Source organism: Crinia signifera, chromosome 6 (genome assembly GCF_055691185.1).
Source record: "Crinia signifera chromosome 6, ASM5569118v1, whole genome shotgun sequence".
In the NCBI taxonomy this organism is placed as follows: Eukaryota; Metazoa; Chordata; class Amphibia; order Anura; family Myobatrachidae; genus Crinia; species Crinia signifera.
Window position 1 is genome coordinate 152,597,289 of NC_139222.1, and position 20,441 is coordinate 152,617,729.

The 20,441-nt window shown below is 41.2% G+C and overlaps 1 protein-coding gene across 5 annotated transcripts in view; it reads left to right on the forward strand.

The window, feature by feature from the left end:
• CBFA2T2 (CBFA2/RUNX1 partner transcriptional co-repressor 2) overlaps positions 1-18,450 on the forward strand; it is a 43,226-nt gene extending 24,776 nt beyond the window's left edge. For 3 of the 5 annotated variants that reach the window (XM_083147668.1, XM_083147672.1, XM_083147669.1), the window contains exons 2-11: positions 1,519-1,659; positions 5,137-5,378; positions 7,129-7,218; positions 7,936-8,114; positions 8,420-8,679; positions 9,199-9,296; positions 10,099-10,291; positions 12,358-12,471; positions 13,444-13,634; positions 15,082-18,450. In XM_083147668.1, coding sequence (XP_083003794.1) covers positions 1,519-1,659; positions 5,137-5,378; positions 7,129-7,218; positions 7,936-8,114; positions 8,420-8,679; positions 9,199-9,296; positions 10,099-10,291; positions 12,358-12,471; positions 13,444-13,634; positions 15,082-15,357 — 1,784 coding nt within the window. In that variant the 3' untranslated portion in view covers positions 15,358-18,450. The remainder of the gene's footprint in view (positions 1-1,518; positions 1,660-5,136; positions 5,379-7,128; positions 7,219-7,935; positions 8,115-8,419; positions 8,680-9,198; positions 9,297-10,098; positions 10,292-12,357; positions 12,472-13,443; positions 13,635-15,081) is intronic. The other 2 variants (XM_083147670.1, XM_083147673.1) reach the window with 2 other exon arrangements.
• The last annotated feature ends 1,991 nt before the right edge of the window (positions 18,451-20,441 follow it).

The window sequence follows — 20,441 nt, forward strand, 5'->3', positions numbered from 1 at the left end:
CAATTAGAGTTTTTCTTATACATTACCAGTAGATAAAACATTGTCTTTCACTTTGGCGCTTTAAAGGTTAATGTGTGATACAACCTTCGCTTGGCAGAAATGGGAAACAGATGGAAAGTGGTTTTACCACAGCGCTCAGGGAAAAACACAGGGAGAATTCTGGGAAACTCCGAGCCAGATCATTTTATTTCCAATCTTTTTAATGGAGTGTTTGGTGTGCGTATACTTACACATGTATGTAATGGTGGGTGTCTGGATATAGATAGAAATATATGTGTGTGTGTGTCATAAGTGCAAAGGGTGATTTCTACAATATGTATTTTTAAAGGTTGTTATATCTAATAGACGAATCCTGGCAAATTAGGTCCCGTCTCTCACCCAACCAAAACCTGATATGCCCATATACAGGTGTTGCAGGCCTAGGTACTCCATGTTTGTATATCGCACATTTTTTTTTTTTTTTTTACAATAAAAAAATAATAGTTTACAATTTTTTTTTTCTTTACTGTGCACTTAATGAGACAGACATTTTGTAAAGCAGCAGCATGGTCACTCTTAGATTCAAGGATATTACATATTTAATGAACCGTTGGGACATTTGAGAGAGCCAGAGGAGGATGTTTGGAAACGCAGCACTTAGTGTAGCTGGCACTTGGTGTGTGCAGAGCCCATCTGCACTTTTCCAAGCATTTTTTATTTTCTAATACAGTACTGTGACCTACTAATACACAAGTTATGCTAGCCATGACTGCTACAGACACTTTAGGAATAATAGAAAAAGGAGATTAGGTGGGGTTCCTGTTGCGCAATTTAGCAGCAGGTTATGGTAAGGGCTTGGAGGAGACACCACACCTCCACTGGGAAGCAATAGAAAAGGGAAAAGATGCCCTCCACCAGAAAGTAGCGCTTAATATGGAAAGATATAACTCCCCTGTTTATGGGCTTATGGGGTAGATTTATGAAGCTTGGAGAAGTGTTATCTATCCCCATAAAGAACCTTAAGTGCAAGGTGATAATGGTTCAGCCAATCAGCTCTTACCTGTCAATTTACATATTGTGGCTGATTGGCTGAACCATTATCACCTTGCACTTAAGGTTCTTTATGGGGATAGATAACACTTCTCCAAGCTTAATAAATCTACCCCTATGTCTGGGTCGCCGTCTATTGTGGATCTGGTAGTTGAATATGAAAGACAAGAAAAAGACAGAGAGCTCCGCCCTCGTGTAATAACGGTTATTACAGCATAATATATTGCTGCTTCAGAAGTAAAGCACAAACATTTTTCCATTGAATGCCTATTAATGGAACAAGTCCTATGTGGTGGATACAGCTGGTAGACATGGCATGTAGTCACATCGAATGAGTCTGTTCTGAGCCTTTATAAGGCAGCGATGAGTAGGATTTACTGTATATATGGTATAGTTCAGAATATTAAATTGGGTTTTCTCTAATATATATGTGTACTGTGTTTTGAGCAATCTATATTCATACTCTGTTTTGTTCTGTTCATTTTGTAGTTGCCAGTGACAGGAGGGTGCCAGCAATGCCCGGGTCCCCCATGGAAGTGAAAATTCATTCTAGGTCTTCACCTCCTACGATGGCACCTTTGCCACCTGTGAACCCAAGTGGTCCACGGCCAGTTTCTTTCCCGCCCTCACGTATGTATAGTCATCATAGTCCTGCTAAAGTTGTCAAATTTCATGTTATTTATTCAGATTCTTACTTTTCTGCTTGTTCTTAAACTCAAGCTATTATTTGGCTTGTCTGCTAAAATACCCTTTAGTGCTTTCCATTGCATTGTGGATAAATACGGCTTGTGTGCCACATGAACCATCATATACAGTAGTACAAGGCATCTGGGCTTCATTACACAGACAAGCCTTTACTCAACCTGGAACCTTCACTGAAACATGATATAAACAGATTTTCTTATCAAATCCATTTATGGTATTACTTTTAACTTAAAAATGATAGAATTACATTGATATTACCTGAGTAACCACTTCTATAATCCAGTTATTCTACAATTTGCCTTCATATGTGATCTTTCTGTGTTAATCCTTGTGCTGCACGCTGGTCATAAGCAGAGAAACTGCATCCCGCTTGAGGCCTTGAGAGTTACTCATCGCCAGAAAAATGGTCTCCCCCCCCCCCCCCCTCCTCACCTGTGTCCGGGCCAGTTACGACCTCCTCCCTGCACTGATCCTCTTCCGGGTGCAGGGAGGAGGAGAGCCCGGTAGCAGCAGCAGCGATGGGTAAGGGAGGGAGGAGAGAGCCGCCGGGTCCCCATGGGACCCGCTGACTCTATCGCAAAGGATAGCTCTTAAAGCAAGAGCTGTGCTTTGCCATAATTATCGCATATGTTAGTGCATCAAGCAGATGAGGGCATACCTACCCAACTGTACCAAACATAGCCCTGGTAATTGGATTTGCTTGACATTCTCCTCAAATTAGGAGAGTAACAAACATTAACTAAAGCTCCTAAAAGTATAAAGTGGGGATGTTTCACAAATCACTAAGCAGGGTTTCACTGCCGGTGCCAAACTTGGCAAACTGACAGCTTTGCAGCCCCGGTGGGCGCTGTGGCCGCTGTCGGAAATAGAGTGACAGAAGCAGACCACAGAGTCTCGTGTACAGTATAAAGTCCTTAATGTTTGCTGGTATCACCCAAAAATCTGTGTTTTCGAGGGATATGCTACAAATATACAATGATTAGATTTTATTTCTAAGGCACCACAAGTGGTTTGCAGCCTTGTACATTGGGTACATAATTAAAACAATACAGGGTACACAGAACTAAACATTACAGTATCTGAAGAACAAAAACAGAGCACAGGTAGCAATGAGCAGCACAGTTCTTGGTACACAATATAGCTTAGATGTTTTGGTGAAGCAGAGGAGCAGTCTGCATGGTACTATGTTACCAGTATTCTGTGGTAGAAATGAATGAACACAAGTGAGAAGAGATGCAGGTATAGATTGTAGGTGATAAGAGGGCTGTGAGAACAGGAGGGAAGAGGGCCCTGCTCCAAAGAGCTTACAGTCTAGAGGGAGTGGGAAGACAGACAGGAAACATGAGGTGCAGGCCAGGAGGCCTGATGGCAAGAAGTGAGCATGGCAGGGATGACCAGGACATAAAGCTGTAGGTAGGGAGAGCAGCCTCAGTACTAGGTTATGATAACACACAACTCAAACAAACCTCTTCTAACCATACATGTGTTTGCTATGTCTATTGGTGACAAGCAGAGCACATTAAACTAAAGACGAATGTCTAATACAATGTGTAATAGATTTTTGTCATTTAGAAGTCTGATTTCCTTATAAATCTAGTAGCATAAACAACCTTGTTATGACTCATGAATGTAAACCATCTAGGCCGGGGGTGGGCAATAAGCAGCCCTCCAGCTGTTGATGAACAACACATCCCAGCATGCCTTGCAGCAGTTTCAGCATTGCCAAAAAAAAAAACTAAGACAAGGCATGCTGGGATGTGTAGTTCTTCAACACCTGAAGGGCCGCTTATTGCCCAGCCCTGATCTAGACTCACCAGATGACTGTTGTCCTGCTACAGCTTTAATCAAAACATTTGTAATATCTTCTTCTATGCTTTTCAGTGATGTTTACATATTATCATTTTCCATATTTACTAAACCAGAAACAAAATCGTTTCAATGACCCCGAAAAGAACAATCAATGTAAAACAAATAATTTATTTTACACTGACTGTTCTTTTTGGTTCCATACTGATCAGCCATGACAGGAATCCTAAATTCCCTCAGATGATAACATTACAGGGTTTCTCTGCCTGATGCTTAAGCACTGAATGTCTGTATATAAGCGGTGTACAGAATTCAGTTTGGAAGTTGTGTACAGCAATTGGGAAGCCAGGAGCTGAACAAACCTGTTTCTGGCTCTCTGTGACAGCCACAGTAAATGGAGGCATGCACCTAACAGCTGGGAGTTATTGAAGTGAAACCTCCAAGTGGTGCAATTTGCAAATTTACACACAATACTACCCAGAGAAAACTGTAGTTGAATTTTTGCATTCAGCACTCATGTGGTGCAACAGTGTGTTGTAATGTAAAGCACAGCTTGCGGCTTATAGTATCTCTCTCACCAGCTGGTTAAAATTTGATGGCATTTTGCTGCTGTGCCATGAAGCTATCATTACAGAGATTGCACAGGAAATTCTGGCTGTTCTTTTATGAATGTGATAATCCCCATCCAAATCAGACTGCTTGTAATGGCAGGAAAACTTCGTACTTTTATCAGTAATGGAACATTTAATCAGCAATGGATGCCTAGTTGCTTAGAACTGATGAAGCATCAATGTAATGGTATGTTCACACAGGTAGTGTGTTTGGTGTGTTGCCATGTTGTGTATACACCAGAGTCTAATCAAACCCCCCAAAAATAAAACCAGTGAGTGGATAAAATGCTAGTCAGGTGTTTATCAATTACCACAAGACTGCAGTACTACTATAGCTACCACTAGGGAAGGTGCACTGAGGACACTGGGTTCATTGACAAACTGGGCAAAAATGAACCATGTCACTTATTATGTAATTAGTTGGGCATCCTTTTAGTGTAAAATGAGTAACTCTTTCAAAATACGTGAAACATTTTATCAATAAATACTATATATGGAATGTAATACGGTGAGAGGATCAGATTGTGAGGTTTTTTTTTTTTTTTTTTTTTTTTAAACAGCAATCATTTACATTGCAAAACAAGGTTGATTTTGCCATGTAATTGGTTGCCGCTTTAAATAAATGGGAAAACTCTCCATAAAATCTCTCACTTTCTGATCCTCTCACCCTATTTCATTCCACCCTATGTATTTGCAATTTGCCTGGCCAAGGTATGTGCAGCCCTTCTATTACTACCTTTGAATAGATGTCTGGAAACGTTCTTTTCCTCATTGCTAACATGACAAATTAGGCTTAGATGCGCTTTTATTTCTCTGGTATTTTTGCATATACACTACTGTAACCATGTGCATTCATGTATATTTCTAGCGTCTTTTTATAGGACCTGCAAATTTCTCTTGCAACCTTCTAAAGTAGTTTTTGGTGATACATGTTTTCTTCCATGATAGTTTTCTCATCTCTGAATATATCTTAATTTTTCCTTAGTTTCAAATGGCATGAACCACTCTCCTCCCTCACTGAACGGAGCCCCTTCGCCACCCCAGCGTTCCAGCAATGGTCCTTCATCTTCCTCCTCCTCATCTCTAGCCAATCAGCAGCTTCCAGCCACATGCGGAGTCAGGCAGCTCAGCAAACTGAAGAGGTTTCTCACAACATTGCAGCAGTTTGGCAATGATATCTCCCCAGAGATTGGGGAGAAGGTCCGCACACTAGTTCTTGCTCTGGTGGTAAGTTCAAAGCGTCAACTGAAGATGGTTAAGAGGACGGTAGAGACAAAAGATGACCAGACAGAGATTGTGCTAATTACTGTAAATAGGAAAGCAAAGTATTAATATTATGAACTCTGAACCTTAATTTCTATCTACATGGGGTATCCAATTACCCATGGTTATTTACAGTGGGTAATTATATCCCCAGGGGGCATCCAATTAGCCCCAATGAGCGAGCGCAAGCCGCAGCTTATCAGAGAAAAAAATCAGGCAAAAAAATATCCTCGAAAGCAGACCCATTTTCGTAAAAAAAAATAGGGTTGCAGTTGCAGAAACACACTGACCCATGTACTTTTGTAAGAAATATTGGTGAAAAACTATTTGTGCTCCCCGGAATTTTTTTTTGCACCTATATGGATACCGCCTAAAAGGGAAATAATAAATGTCACAAAAATACATAAAATCCAAAAATAATACAAATAGCCGCTCTCTGCGTGCCAGTTCCTATGAACTCGGCCATGCTGAGAGTCTTTTATGCTCAAAATAATACATATAAACCTAACAAACAAATTGGGTTTGTAATATTTGTACATTTGTGTGTGACTGCACCTGAATCTGTGTAAAATGGCTTCCATGTGAACAGCCACTGCACTTCATCATGCTTCAAAAGTTCTGTGTGTTTTAAGTCATGCCCCAGTATCGCTAGTACAGTGTGAGTTCTGCGATGTGACTAAGATGCAATGTATAGTGTAAGGATGCCCAGTAAGTTAGGACACAGCTGCACTCCAGATGTTTTTTTACTTGCCACAGATGTATCGGAAATAGAAAAAATATGGCTTATATTATTCTGTATATTTTACGTTGTACTGCCAATGTATTTGAAGATGCTACACGTATACCATGGATTGCTAGTCTCAGGTTGAAGGTATTATTCTTGAAATCTGTCTAACATTAGGAACACAGGGGTAGATGTATAAAGCAGTGATAAGGGAGGAGAAGTGAGCCAGAGGAGAAGTGGCCCATGGCAACCAATCAGCTGCTCTGTATCTTTTATAGGTCTAGTGTCAGTGTGTCTCCAAAACACTGCCATCCTTTGGCAGCAAGTGAACTACATCAGTTCTGATTGGTTTCCATGGGCCACTTCTCCTCTGGCTCACTTCTCCTCCCTTATCATTGCTTCATACATCTACCCCACAGTGGCAGATGCATTAAGCCAGGTTAAGTGATAAAGTGGAAGGTGATAACGCACCAGTAAACAAGCTCCAAACAGTCATTTTTCAAGCCTAGGGCCAGATGTACTGAGCTTCAAAAAGTGATAAAATGGAGTGTGTTAAACAACCAGTCAGTCGGCTGCTACCTGCCGTGTCACAGGCTGGGTTTAAAAAATGACAGTCAGGAGCTGGTTGTTTCAGTCTCCATTTTCTCACTTTTGAAGCTTGATAAGTCTGTAACTTGACAGTGGTTTGTTACCACCTTACACTTTATCATTTCACCAGGCTTAATACATCTGCCCCACAATTCCGTAGTAGGCACCCTGTCACTTACAGTAACTAGGAGCTAGTGACCTCAGAGAGGTATTCTTAGTGAACACCCCACCCCCGATATGGCTTTATTCACAATGTGTCAATTACAGGTCTACAGTACATTCAGCATGGGCTCAGAGTATTTGGTGTATGGTTTGTGTATACAAGAACATGAGTTCTAAACATTATGTAGCTGTACAATGCTTCTGAGGTCTGACCTGAGCTGAATTATGTTTATTCTACAGAATTCTACTATAACCATAGAGGAATTTCACTGCAAGCTCCAGGAAGCCACCAACTTTCCCCTCCGACCATTTGTGATCCCCTTTCTCAAGGTGAGGATATTAATGATCGTTGTGCTGAATTAGAAGATGAAAGGCATTGTGTTTATTGAGTAATGTTAAGTTACCAATATGTTTGAGCTCTCCGAGTACTTAGTATTATACAGTAAATAGAATTGGAAATGTCTCAGTTTATAGAGCATGAAGTACAGAGACCTTTCCTATGTATTTACTGTATAATAGCAAGTGCCTAGAACACTACTGCTGACTTCTCTTGAACACAAGGGTTATGGTATAGGGGATTGACAATGTCTAGGTTGACCAATAATGGTTGACTTGTTAAAATAACCAATGTACCATATGTTTACTTTGACAGAAAGTCGACATGGATAATGTATAAGTGTACTGCTTGCCCTCGCTTTGTGCACACTATTATCTAAGTGGTGACAAAGCTACATCGTTGACCGTGAGCATAGTGAGGATATAATAAAGTATGAACCAAGTCGGTCTGAACAAAAAAATGTGAAAAACGCATGTCCATATCAACCATTAGCTTATGTTGAGCTTCTGTCAATGCTGACTTATGGCATGTCGGCCGTTTTCAGTTGTCAACCTTGTTGCTGTCTACCAATAGTGGTTGACCTAGTCACTTGCCCTAGACAGTGTCAACTCAGACACCAGATACTGGATACAAGTATCCTAGAGCACTGTCTAAGCCTCCTTCATCTGTTTATTGGGTTATGTTAACCTGTAACTTGGTTTTATTTTTAGGCCAATTTACCACTTTTACAGAGGGAGTTGTTGCACTGTGCCCGTGCTGCCAAGCAGACACCCTCACAGTACTTGGCACAGCATGAGCATCTTCTCCTCAACACGAGCACTTCTCCATCTGACTCCTCCGAATTGCTTATGGAGGTCAATGGGCATGGCAAGAGGCACAGCCCAGACAGGTAAACAGGGGGAAGTATGCATATGTGGGATATGTGGTTTTAGTAACTATATTATAATTGAACAGTAGCGAGGTAATCTTGTGAGGCAATTAACTATTCATTAGAACAGTGTAGAAATTCTTGTATGATGAGGAATAATGTGCTGTATACTGCAAATAAGAGAATAAAACACTGCAGAGTTTTAGTGTAAAGACTAGTCCTCCTCGCTGGTCACAGAATTCTTTTCTGGAGGTCTATTCATTTTCACAAATAGCACACACATTACATTTGTCTCCACTGCTTAAATGGGGTTCTGTGGTCTGCAGGAGAGAAGAGAATGGCTTTGAAAGAGAACCTATGGCTCCAGAGCCACCTGTGAAGAGAGTTTGCACCATCAGTCCAGCCCCACGACACAGTCCAGCACTTTCCTTGCCCCTCCTGAACTCTGGCAATCAGTTTCACCCCACCCCTCCGCCTCTGCAACATTATTCATTGGATGATATTCCGGGATCACAGATGTACAGGGATCCACTGGGCAAGATTGGGGATTGCCGGGATGGGAGAGAGCGCCACCATCCTGTGGCTGGTAAGTTGAGTACCTCTTCTTTTTTTTTTTTTTTTTTATGAGTGTTGTAAAATGGCAGTTTATAGAAACTTGAAAAATGCTCAATCCTGTGCTTCCCGAGATCAGTGGCTGCTGCACCTCCTCCTCCTCCTCTTCCTTAAATCTCCCTCTTGTCTCTCCCTCTTCCTCACGCTCTTGTCTCCCTCTCCCTATGACAAACACCATGCAGCTGCAGCATCTAGCCCTCCACTGCATAAGTATGGTGGTAGTGCGTAGCTGGAATTGGGCTGCCCAATGTGTCACACTGCACACAGCCTTTGGTATGGGCAGCATATGAGTCATCTGCTGCAGGTGCTTAGAGCAGCATTTAAAAAAAAAAAAAGGACTGCAGCTCTGCTGACCAATCGTGAAATCCCAGTATACATTTCCTAGGCCAAAATCCCAGGATTCGTCAAATTATATGTTTCTATGATCCCCCCCCCCCCCATAATCCTGATCTACCACATTCTATATCTCACAATCCCATTTCTCTGACCTCAGGAATAAATGGCAACTTAAACAATGGTTACCAAGAAGAACTTGTGGACCATAGGCTGACCGAGAGAGAATGGGCAGAAGAATGGAAGCATCTAGATCATGTAAGACCTCCTTATTATGAATATTGTGGCGTTATTGTAGCTTAAGGGGACTTGGTTGTAGTTCTGTTTCTTTTTTTGTTATACTTAAAAAGTATTTTGCCTAAGTAAGACAATCATGGTCTGATTATTTTTATATATATATCTATGTACAACAGAAAGTATAGAGAGCGCTTATTCTATGTATACTGCTGACGCTTACTGAGTGGATTTATTTTGGAGTGCCGTTCCACCGCCGATATATTTACCCTTTTGGGAGGGCACCCAGCCATTATTGTATGAAGATTGGGAGTACCGGTCCTTCGTCCATATATATCTATGTATCTATATATATATATCGCTGGGTTCCTCCTAGCGTTTCATGGGCGTGCCCATGGAAATGCTGGGCATACCCCTGCGAACGCAGGAGTGTCCCTGCCTGCTTGAGGTGGGCGGATGAAGTCGCATGACATCATATTCGGGCAGCGGGGTGGGCGTTAGTTCGGTGGGGCAGCGTTTACCGGCTTGCTAGGCAACAAATATATGCAGCCCAGTGAGCAGGTCTGAATTACCCTACTGGTTTGTTATGGCTATAAGCTTGGAGCAGACATTAGCTAACCTTTGCTTTTGGCAATCTAGAATTGGGCTACTAGTGGAGCATAATATTGATTTGCAAATCAGTAATGACTGCATTTCCTATTATGTTAAGTGTCTGCATTTTTTAAATAAGGGTGACATTTTTGTTATACTGTAAAATGTTGACTAGTGGCGCCCTCTTGTGTTTAAAAAGCATAATACTTAGGAAAGTCTATCTGGTTTCTTACAGGCCTTGAACTGTATCATGGAAATGGTGGAAAAAACAAAACGCTCAATGTCAGTGCTGCGCCGGTGTCAAGAAGTGGACAGGGACGAGCTAAATTACTGGAAAAGACGTTACAGCGAGTCCTCCGAGATTAGGAAAGGAAGTGAACACATGAGCAGACAGCACAGTCCAACCAGTACGGACTCTGGCACAAATGGTGAGAAAATACATAATAAACAACAATGAGACCATTAGTTAGTGTAAATATAATAAGGACATAAACACACAAGTATTATGTGTCAGTCAAAATTATTATTTTTTTTTTTTAATTTTTTTTTTTCTAAACATTAAACTGAAAATCAGCCAATTTCTGGATTGTCCTGCAGTGTTTAATAGTGGCCTCACACTATGTGCCTGATTCAGATGTGATCACTGGGCTTCGAATGTTCAGAGTCCAGCGATCAGGTAAACTACACCCCGCCAAGGTAGCCCACAACCTGCCGTGCACAATCGCTCACCATCTATTGGTTTTCCCCCATGTTTGCAGCGCTAAGTCTAGACTTACTCGCCAGTGGGATGGCCATGGGGTGAAGGTGGCTGCTGCTGACGTCAACAAATGGCAGCCGGCTGTCAATCACCTGGCATACTGCGCAGCCCAGTGGTCCTGTCTGAATCAGGCACTCTGGGGCAGATTTATTAAGCTCAGTGAAGTGATAAAGTGTCTGGTTTTTATAACCGGCTAATCAGCTCCTAACTGTGAACTTACAGGCTTGGTTTGAAAAATGACAGGTAGGAGCTGATTGGCAGGTGTTTAAAACCAGACACTTTATCACTTCACTGAGCTTAATAAATCTACTCCTATATGCCTAGGGATAATTTTACTAACGTTTCTAAAAAGAGATGATGTTGCACATAGCAACCTATCGGAATCTGTCTGTCAGTTTCTAGGATGCAATAGAGTAATGGTAGACAGAATCTTTTAATTTTTAGTAAGTTTACCCCTTGTAATGAGTGGATACATTTCACAGTTAGGTCTAATGTTTCTATGAAGCCCTGCAGAACGGGAAAAAGTGTCAGGGGTTGTTTTTAAAGTGGGGTTGAGTAAAAAATATTATAGAAAATGTACTGGTTAAATAACCTGTACCCTTAAACTGTGTGCATATAGTCAAAATCAAACAAGGTTAGTCAGCATCGCACAGAATTTAGCCACTATCGAATAGAAAAATAGACTGTGCAGGCAAGTCTATCTTGGCTATCACGCCTGTACAGTGTATTTGGCCTAGTGCCAAATTGCAAGATAGTCATAAGGCCCCCTTACATTATGCGATTTGGGCACGATTTTGCCCGATTCGGATGAATCGGGCCGTGAAATCGTCCCAAATCGCATATGGTGACATCCCCTCCGACCCGATGCGCGGCCCCGTGCGCTTCGGATCGGAGATGGGAGGTCGGACGGGCTGCACATAAGATTTGCTAAATCTTATGTGCTGCCCGGAGCCGTGCTCCCCCACAACAGGGGACCTACCAGAGTCAGGCCCAGGGAGCCGGGCAGCATCAGCGGGAGCAGGGGGGGCGGCGCAGAGTACCAGGGAGCCAGGCAGGAGAACACGATGCAGCACTTAAAAAAAAAAAGGGCCATACAAACGCATAGGAAGCCATTCATTGGCTGAGACCTCTCTCAGCCAATCAGCGATTGGCTGAGACCTCTCTCAGCCAATCGCTGATTGGCTGAGAGAGGTCTCAGCCAATCAATGGCTTCCTATTCGTTTGTATGGGGTTTTTCTTTTTTTTTTTGGAAGTGCTGCTGCTGCATTGTGTGCTCCTGCCCGGCTCCCTGGTACTCTGCGCCGCCACCCCCCCTGCTCCCTGCCCAGCGGCTTCCTGCCCGGCTCCCTGCACCCCGACCCCCCCCCTGCCCACTCTCTGTTTGCGGGCATATTCCTGCTGCTGTCCCCCGCTCCCATTGTCCCTGCAGCTCCCCGGGAGTGGCATGTGATAAATCGCATGCGATTTATCACATGCAAAACTTGGCACATGAAGTTCCATCGCATGTGATCCCTCCCGGGGAGCTGCTGGGACAATCAGGTCCGACTTGTCGTTATAACAAGTCGGACAAATGTAAGGGGGCCTTTAATCTAAAGTACATCTCAAGTGCAGTTAGTCAAAATTGGATAGTCAAAATCTGCCATGAGACAGAATTGAACCGTGTGTACAACCTTTTCGGTTCTTTTTTGTTTACTTGGCGAGTTATAGCAATAAGTTACTATATTTTGCCTCTTGCAGATTCTCAGAGGGATTTTGGGAGCCGAACGGGAGGAGGCTATGTTACTGATGAGATCTGGCGGAAAGCAGGTACAGGATGCCACCTACTATCATCTGGGGACAGGACACCTCGAGGTGTGACATGGCTGAGCGCTATAGCACAGGGTCATAGACACCTATTGATAACTTACATTTCTGCTGATTTAACCCCTTTAGTGGTGGGTTTTTCTGGGGCAGGACAAACCTACCAGGGCAGCTTTGTCCTGCCCCAGAAATACTCACCACTGGGATGCCATTCGCATCAGTGACCAGGTGGCAGGCCCCGCTCGGGGGTATTTGTGCACGGAACTCCCAAGTCCCCCTGAGCTGGCCCGATCCTCCCAGAGTGGGTCAGCTGCCTGGTCACTGCGGCGAATGACAGCGTGGGGCAGCAGCAGGGTAGCCCCAGCATACGATCGCGGGGCGGGGACTGGCCACAGTGGAGTGGGGGGAGCGACAGGAGGGGGTGGAGCAGGGGGGGTGCCCCTAGAAGGTGGTGCACCAGTGTTGCACAGCTGGAGGCATCACTGGTGCACACCTCTTTATCAGTGGTATGCCTGGAAATTTTCCAGGAGAGCCCGCTCCTTCAGCGCGGCTCAGCCCGGAAAATTTTCGGGCATACCCCCAAAGTGAACAATAAAATATTTTTTTAAATTGTATGTAAAAGGTGTTTGCCATAAACAGATTTTACATTGTAGGAAAGAGAAAAGCTGTGAGTTAAGTTTTAGGTTCTTCACCTGTTCAGATTAGAGATCTGTTAAGTATAACTCAGAAATTAGATTAAAAGTATCGCTGAAAAATAAGACCAGGATTCAAATGTATAAACAACTCCAATTAGGGGGTACTTTTGAAGAAATGTACATATATTGGTGTTAGATGGAAACATACTTCAATTGTGGCACATATTAAGAAAAACGTTGTGTTACAGGTAAAAAAAAAAAAAGTTAAACTATAAGTGATTGTGTGGGATAAAGACTAGAAAGCAGGGTTTGTAAACGACACTTTGTCTTATGTAGGACCCAAGTCCTGTTGTATCTATCCATACTGTAACGTCATTGTCTTTCACAGAAGAGGCTGTTAATGAGGTGAAACGTCAGGCCATGTCCGAGGTACAGAAGGCTGTATCTGAGGCCGAGCAAAAGGCGTTTGAGATGATTGCATCTGAGAGAGCCAGGATGGAACAGACCATTGCAGATGCCAAGCGGAGAGCAACTGAGGATGCATTCCTTGTAGTAAATGAGCAGGAGGAATCCACCGAGGTAGGAAATTAATTTCAAAATGTATATAGTCTTTTGCAAGTAAAGAAGGCTACCTACCTACTAAGTGCGCACACATCACAATGTATACTCTTCATGAGAGTAGACCTTATTAATATGTGTACAAATAACCAGCAAAAATCAAGGACACCCTCTATGCTATCACTGTTTTCTAGTTTGCTTGCGTATGGTGACTAGTGCCTGTTTTTTTATTTGCTGTCTGTGCCCCCTGGTGTCTGCCAGATTACTTTTCTAATCAATCCTATTCTAGAGCAGTGTTCCTCAAGATACTTACAGTATGCATATCCTGTGAAATTTCCCAGGTTCCCACTTCTTTGTACACAATTAGTTGAATCCTAAAATTAAGACAACAAAAACCTTGGGGACAAATGTAATAGGGTGTGAGAATCAGAAAGTAACAAATTTTGGGAGAGTTTTTCCCAGTTTTTTTAAAGTAGCAACCATTTACACTAAAAAAGTCGCTTTTTACATGTAATTGAATGCCACTTTAAAAAAAAAAAAAAGGGAAAACAATACCAAAATCTCTCACTTTCTGATTCTCACACCCTATAGATCTGTGGAGAAATGGCAGTATAGGGGGCATGGGAAATTCCTTGAGGTGGAAGGTGGAGCATAGACCGTAATTGTTTCTTTTTCTCCTATTTCCATGTAGTAAATCTTTTAACAAAGTATTAATGTGTATGCCGATTGTCAGTCTTTCTTAGACAATAGAGAAGAATAGAGATTATACAGCGCTGGGTTTATACTGAATAGAGGGTCTAACACAATTTAACCATATATAAACATTTATTAAACATGATTTAAAACATAAAAAAATAGACATTTTTAGATAATTCTCTATATCACCAATGGGGATTGGGTAATGGGCAAATTGGAGAGATATTGCTCCAGTGGGTGGAAAGATGGATCAGTTCAGATGCACCTGTGGTGGCAGAATATTTACCAAGTGGTGTTCGGCAGTCTCTCTCCTATATACTGGGGAGGAGGAAAGGTGAAGTCCCGGCAGAATCTCCAGCGAGTAGCGGATCCAGATTCACTCAGAAAGACCACAAGAAGTTTTTTCGGGTTTTGGATAACCCAGATGTGTCTTTGTATTGAAGAAATGCTGAGATTGTGGATTCCTTGAATTATTTAGCTGGTCCGGGTAGATAAATAAAGTGCAGATGCAGACTTGGATCGGTAAAGTGCAGGTGCAAGTGACACTGATAGCAGCTCAACGCGTTTCGCCGTGTTGGCACGTTTTCTTCAGACAATAGAGTAGCCATCTCTCCTGTGTTTTGTTGTAAATAGACAGAAAAGGGGAGGACTGATATTAAGACAAATGTGTTTACATGTCCTGTGTCCTGTAATCTGTTATCGTGTGTGTGTGTGTGTGTGTGTGTGTGTATATAGTTTCACAAACTGAATGTAACATATTTTTCTTTTGCAGAGCTGTTGGAACTGTGGTCGTAAAGCAAGTGAGACATGCAGCGGGTGTAACATTGCTCGATACTGTGGGTCATTTTGCCAGCATAAAGACTGGGAAAAGCACCATCGAATTTGTGGCCAGACCATAAATTGCCCCACTAAGGCACTCAATCCAGTTCGATCTCTGCTACCCAAAACCGCTGACCCCATTTTGCTGAGTCCTGCTGTTGAGAGATCATCTACCGCCACGTCACGCTCCTCCACTCCTGCATCTGTCACTGCTGTTGAAAGTCTGTGAAATGGGACCTCTTGTATATCGAGTATCTTCTATAATGCCCAACTGTTTAAGGAGTCCACATTGAAAATTAATACAGACTACTCACAGAAACCTGGTGAGAGATGAATTTTGCATATCCTTTTGAAAATAAAGACTTGATGGACCAAAATATGACATTTTTGCCAGTTAACCTACACTCCGGTGTGTAAACACATTTCAGTTTCACACAGCGAAATAAGACCTTCTATAAGACTGTTTTCACAACCAAACAACGTCCATTTTGTTCTTTCTCCCAGCTTCGTTTTATCTCCTTGCAAATAATTTCTGGACAGACTTGTTATCCATCCTAACTGGAGATGAAAAGCTTTGGATATTAAATAACATATATTCGTTCTGGCTGCACCAAAGTAGCAGCATAAGCAGTCATGAAGTTATCCTGCATGTACCTCTTTTTAATTTCTTTATATATATGGCTTCCCCTTTGTTGTACGTATGTCTTCACCTTTTCTGTAGTTTACTTTTTAACTGTATTTTTAAATGGGAAAAGGCTGCTATGACTCCTTATTTAGAAATTGTTACAAATTTATAGTTTATCTGACAAAAGAAAATAAAACACAAACTCAGGATACAGTTAAGTTGAGTACACACTAGACGACAGTTTAAAATAATTTGGCAATGTTCACCATTCGTTGTGACAAATTCTTAAAATTGCTCATTGGGCAGGTATTGTCATTGACCGCATGCTCCTGGATGTGACACTGATTATATTTTATGCAAGATTGCAGTGTGTACACACTATATCAGGAGTTCCAGGAAAATTGTGAGCGACATTGTATCTTTTGCATGTCCTTTAGTGTGTACAAATTATTGCAATGAACGGTTTAAGGTGAAAATAGTGAGAGAAAGTTGCATTATTGTATTTGGGAGAACATAGCTCTGGTTACCAGACACCGGCAAATTGTCGTTATTGTGTTTGTATGATTAATGCATGTAACTGCTGTAACAGTCATCACTTGTTAAGTACATCGAAAGTTAATCTAAATTAAAGACCACACATATATCCCAGTATGTAACATTTATGATAGTGATACAATGGAAATAGATGGTAGAACCTCTAATAGAAAAATCTACTGTGCAGCCAAGGAAATCTCGAATTCGATCCAGTAAATCAAATGAGTACATTGCCTACATTGTGAAATCGAATTGAATGCAAAAGTACAGATCTAATGCAAAATCGAATGGGATGATCTAATGCCAGATATAATAGAAAATCGAATCTAAAGTAAATCTAAGCGTGTGTACAGGGCTTTACAACTAACCAGAAGTGTTTCATTGTTACAGCTGAACTAGAAAACCAAACGAAATAAGAACCCCCCCTTTTAAAATGGTTCTCCTTTATGCTGTCCGTAAAACCCTGTACACACGCATTTGCTTTAGATTTGATGTTTGATTCGATTTTCTATTAGATCTGGCATTAGATCATCCCATTTGATTTTTGCATTCGATCTGTACTTTTTCATCTGGCATTAGATCATCCCATTCGATTTGGCATTAGATCTGTACTTTTGCATTCGATTCGATTTCACAATGTAGGCACAATGAACTCATTCGATTTACTGGATCGAATTCGAGATTTCCTTGGCTGCACAGTAGATTTTTGTATTCGATTTTGAGAAAACAGGAGTGCACATTGAATCGAATGCAGATCGAAAGTGTCCTAAAAACCATTCGATGTGGATTTGATTTTGCTTCTATAAGCAAAATCGAATCGAAAATAGGGAAAAATCTGAGAATGTGTCCACAGCTTAAAGCTTATTAACCCCAAGCTCTTTGATATTGGTTTTAGCTCACAATAACCAATTTGTTTAGGAAAATTAGACTACAAAAAAAAATAAAAAGAAAAAATCCTTAACCCTTTGAGTGCCAATGTTGCTGTGAATGATCCTCAAAATATCTGTTAAAAATGCCACGGTTGCTCACCGCAACTGTTCCTTTAGTATAAATAAATATAAGAACAGCCAAGTCAATTAATTGAAGTTAAGTTAAATATTGAAAAAAGAAGACCTGTTCCAGGGCTGGCTGATTCTTACAAGACAGTTGTCATAAAAATTTGTAATTATCAAAAACAATATATATATCACAATAAAAACTTTTTTCAAGTGATGTGATGAGATCTGGAGGAGATTGGAAATGATAGAATGTCTCACATTTGCAAACGTGTCTCCTGTGTCCTCATTGGAAGTGCACTTGAATTATTGAGGGCTCTGGAGTCCTTGAGAAGATTGCCGCTTTGTATGCTGGTTAATTAGGAGCAAAGCAAATGTCCCAAATGCAGTGCCCAGTTAAAAGGTTAATTCTCAGGAACAACAGCCAGTTGATGGTAAAGATGCCATATAATAGATAATACTATAGGGGAGTGACTACCCCCGTGCCATCTGCTGTTAATTGCACAACACACACACATTTTCCACTTTCAAGTTAAATATTGCACCCAAAAAAAAGAACAGTCGCTGTAAGCGAAGTTGGCATTTTTAGCGGATATTTTGAGGAACTCTCAGTCAAAGGACTAATAAAAAAGTTTGCTTGGTCATTTTCACAACTAATTTAACATTCGCTTGGCACTCAAAGGGTTCAATTCTATTCTTAAGAATCATTTACCTTATTAAAAAAATAAACAGACTAACTGAATTTTTGGCTCGCCTCAAAGTTCACAATTCTACAGACAACAAACAATTGGCTTTGTCTGAAGTGGTTTGTTCTCCATTTTCCCACCCTTGGCATGGAATTGTGCATCAGAATCAACTGCTCGTTGTTCTCTGCCAGACACTTATAGTAGAGAACTTCCCCATTTGCATCCAAAGACAATACATCACCAAATATAAACCTCATTCTGTTTGTGTCTTTATGTTTTTTGGAAGTAAAATAATGTCTCAAGTTTAATTTTCATCTTTACAGCTGCATCCTTCATGAAATCTTAAAATTTTATATATATTATCAGATATTTCAAGAATAAGCTACATAAAATGTGTAACATGTATGGATAAGCTAGGTCTTTATTACCAAGTTTATTCAATAAAATTTGGTTTGCCAACCTGAGGATTAGTCTTTTTATAACCGGCCCACTGTTTGTTTGTTTTTTCCTGTGGTTTACTACTATCTTTCTTCAGACCGAGCCTAGCCCTGTCCTCTCATCATTAAAATATATAGCATTACTCCTGACCTATATGTATGAAGACGCAACAACAATATGAAAATATGCTAATGTAGCATAAGGAGTCTTGTGTAAATAAACCAGAATGCCTGCATCTCTGATTAGCTGCTGCGCCCGAAGAGGCAGCATCGGATCACTCTGAAACCATTGACCAGCTGAGTAAGAATCTGGCTATTCAGATTGACCGTTGCAGTTTTTTTTGCCCTTGGCTACCAAACTGTATCTGAAGAATCGGACCTGGACCTTTTACCATTCTCAGAAAGATTTCTGCTTTTAAATCTTATGGAATCCGTTCCATTAATTTAGCTTCTTGCAAAAACAGAAAGGCAATGCATATGCACACTCTGTAATACTGCTAATTAGAGTAATAAGTATAATAAACTCTATATTTAAAGATAAATCTGTCCAATCTTTCTGGTGGAAACAAAAATTTGATAATGGAAGCAAAGGACAATCAACCATTTGCTCCCAAATGCTGGAAAGCAGACCATTGTGATTCAGATAAATAGGTTATTAAAGGTGTTTGAGTTATAAAATGTATCCAATCCTTTTATCAGTTTTCCAGATTTGTATTCCCACCAGACAAATTGGACAGATAAATGTTTTGTGTGAATCCATTTTAACAGAGCAAAATGGTGGTGTTTAGCATAATTTTTGGCCAAAAAATATAGGACTGCCAATGAGGACCGTGTGAACTCATCTGTTGGGTCCCTCTCACAGTTCTTTTTAATATCTTTGTTGGTGACTTTCAAATGGTATTCCAAGGGAAAGGATGCCTTTTTGCAGATGACACACAAAGTATGCAACAGGGTAGACACAAGTATGCAACAGGGTAGACACACCTGAAAGGGTAAAATAAATTGAGGGAAAAAAAATGCAAAATCTTGCACTTGGGTCTCAACAACCCACATGCTAAATATAGTATCAATAGCACTATAATGTAATCTACAGAGGAGAAAAGGGATTTAGGAGTCACCATTTCAGATGACTTGAATGGAGGCAAGCAACGTAACAAAGCATTTAGGAAGGCAAGTCAGATTCTTGGTTGCATAGAGACTTGTCAAAGTAGGGCAACTAAAATAGTGCATGGCCTACAGCAAAAAAACTTGCCTAAAATATCTTGTAGTTTGGAGCAAAGAAGGGATGGTGGGGGGGGGGGGGGGGTCATGACTGAGATTGTCAAATATAACAAGATACAGGGGGGAGAAATTCTTCAAAGGAAGAGAAGTGTTAGAACTTGATGACAAGCACTGCAAATTCAGGTAAGGAGGTTAAGTGGAAATGTGAGGAAAAATTGCTTTGCAGTGGGTAGAGGATACGTGGAATAGTCTCCCAAAAGAGGTGGTTGAGGGTAAAACAGTAGATCAATGTAAACAAGCTTGGGACAGGCATAAGAATAGCCTTAAAGGCTTACATGTGACCGAAGGAACAAATAGGGCTGAATTTGCATTTTCTTCAGGGATTTTTTTTTTCTTGGCAGACTAAATGGACCAAGATGTTCTTATCTGCCATCAAATTGTTTCTACTCTTCTGGAAGTTGCAGGAGGCTCCTGATTTTCCAGGTAGCCCCCTACAACCCTGGAAAAACAGGCAAGTCTTGTGCACCCTAGTGAAGCAGCAGGATGTGGAGAAAATCACCAGCAATTGCAGTCCCTGGGGAAGGGGTATGTCTAACATGACGCAGATCGCACATTTTAGCCCCTCCTACTTCCCATGGACCTTCAAATCACTGTGTTTTGCAGAAGTGGGTATGGGCCATTTTTAGCCATACTTTACCCCTTGAAATGTAGGGGTAGCACTGTAAAAACTGTAGCATTTCCTCTCCAGGAGATGAGAAAAGAAAAGTAGGTAAGTTTGTCTCAAATAGACAGATATTTTCGAAACAATTCCCAGC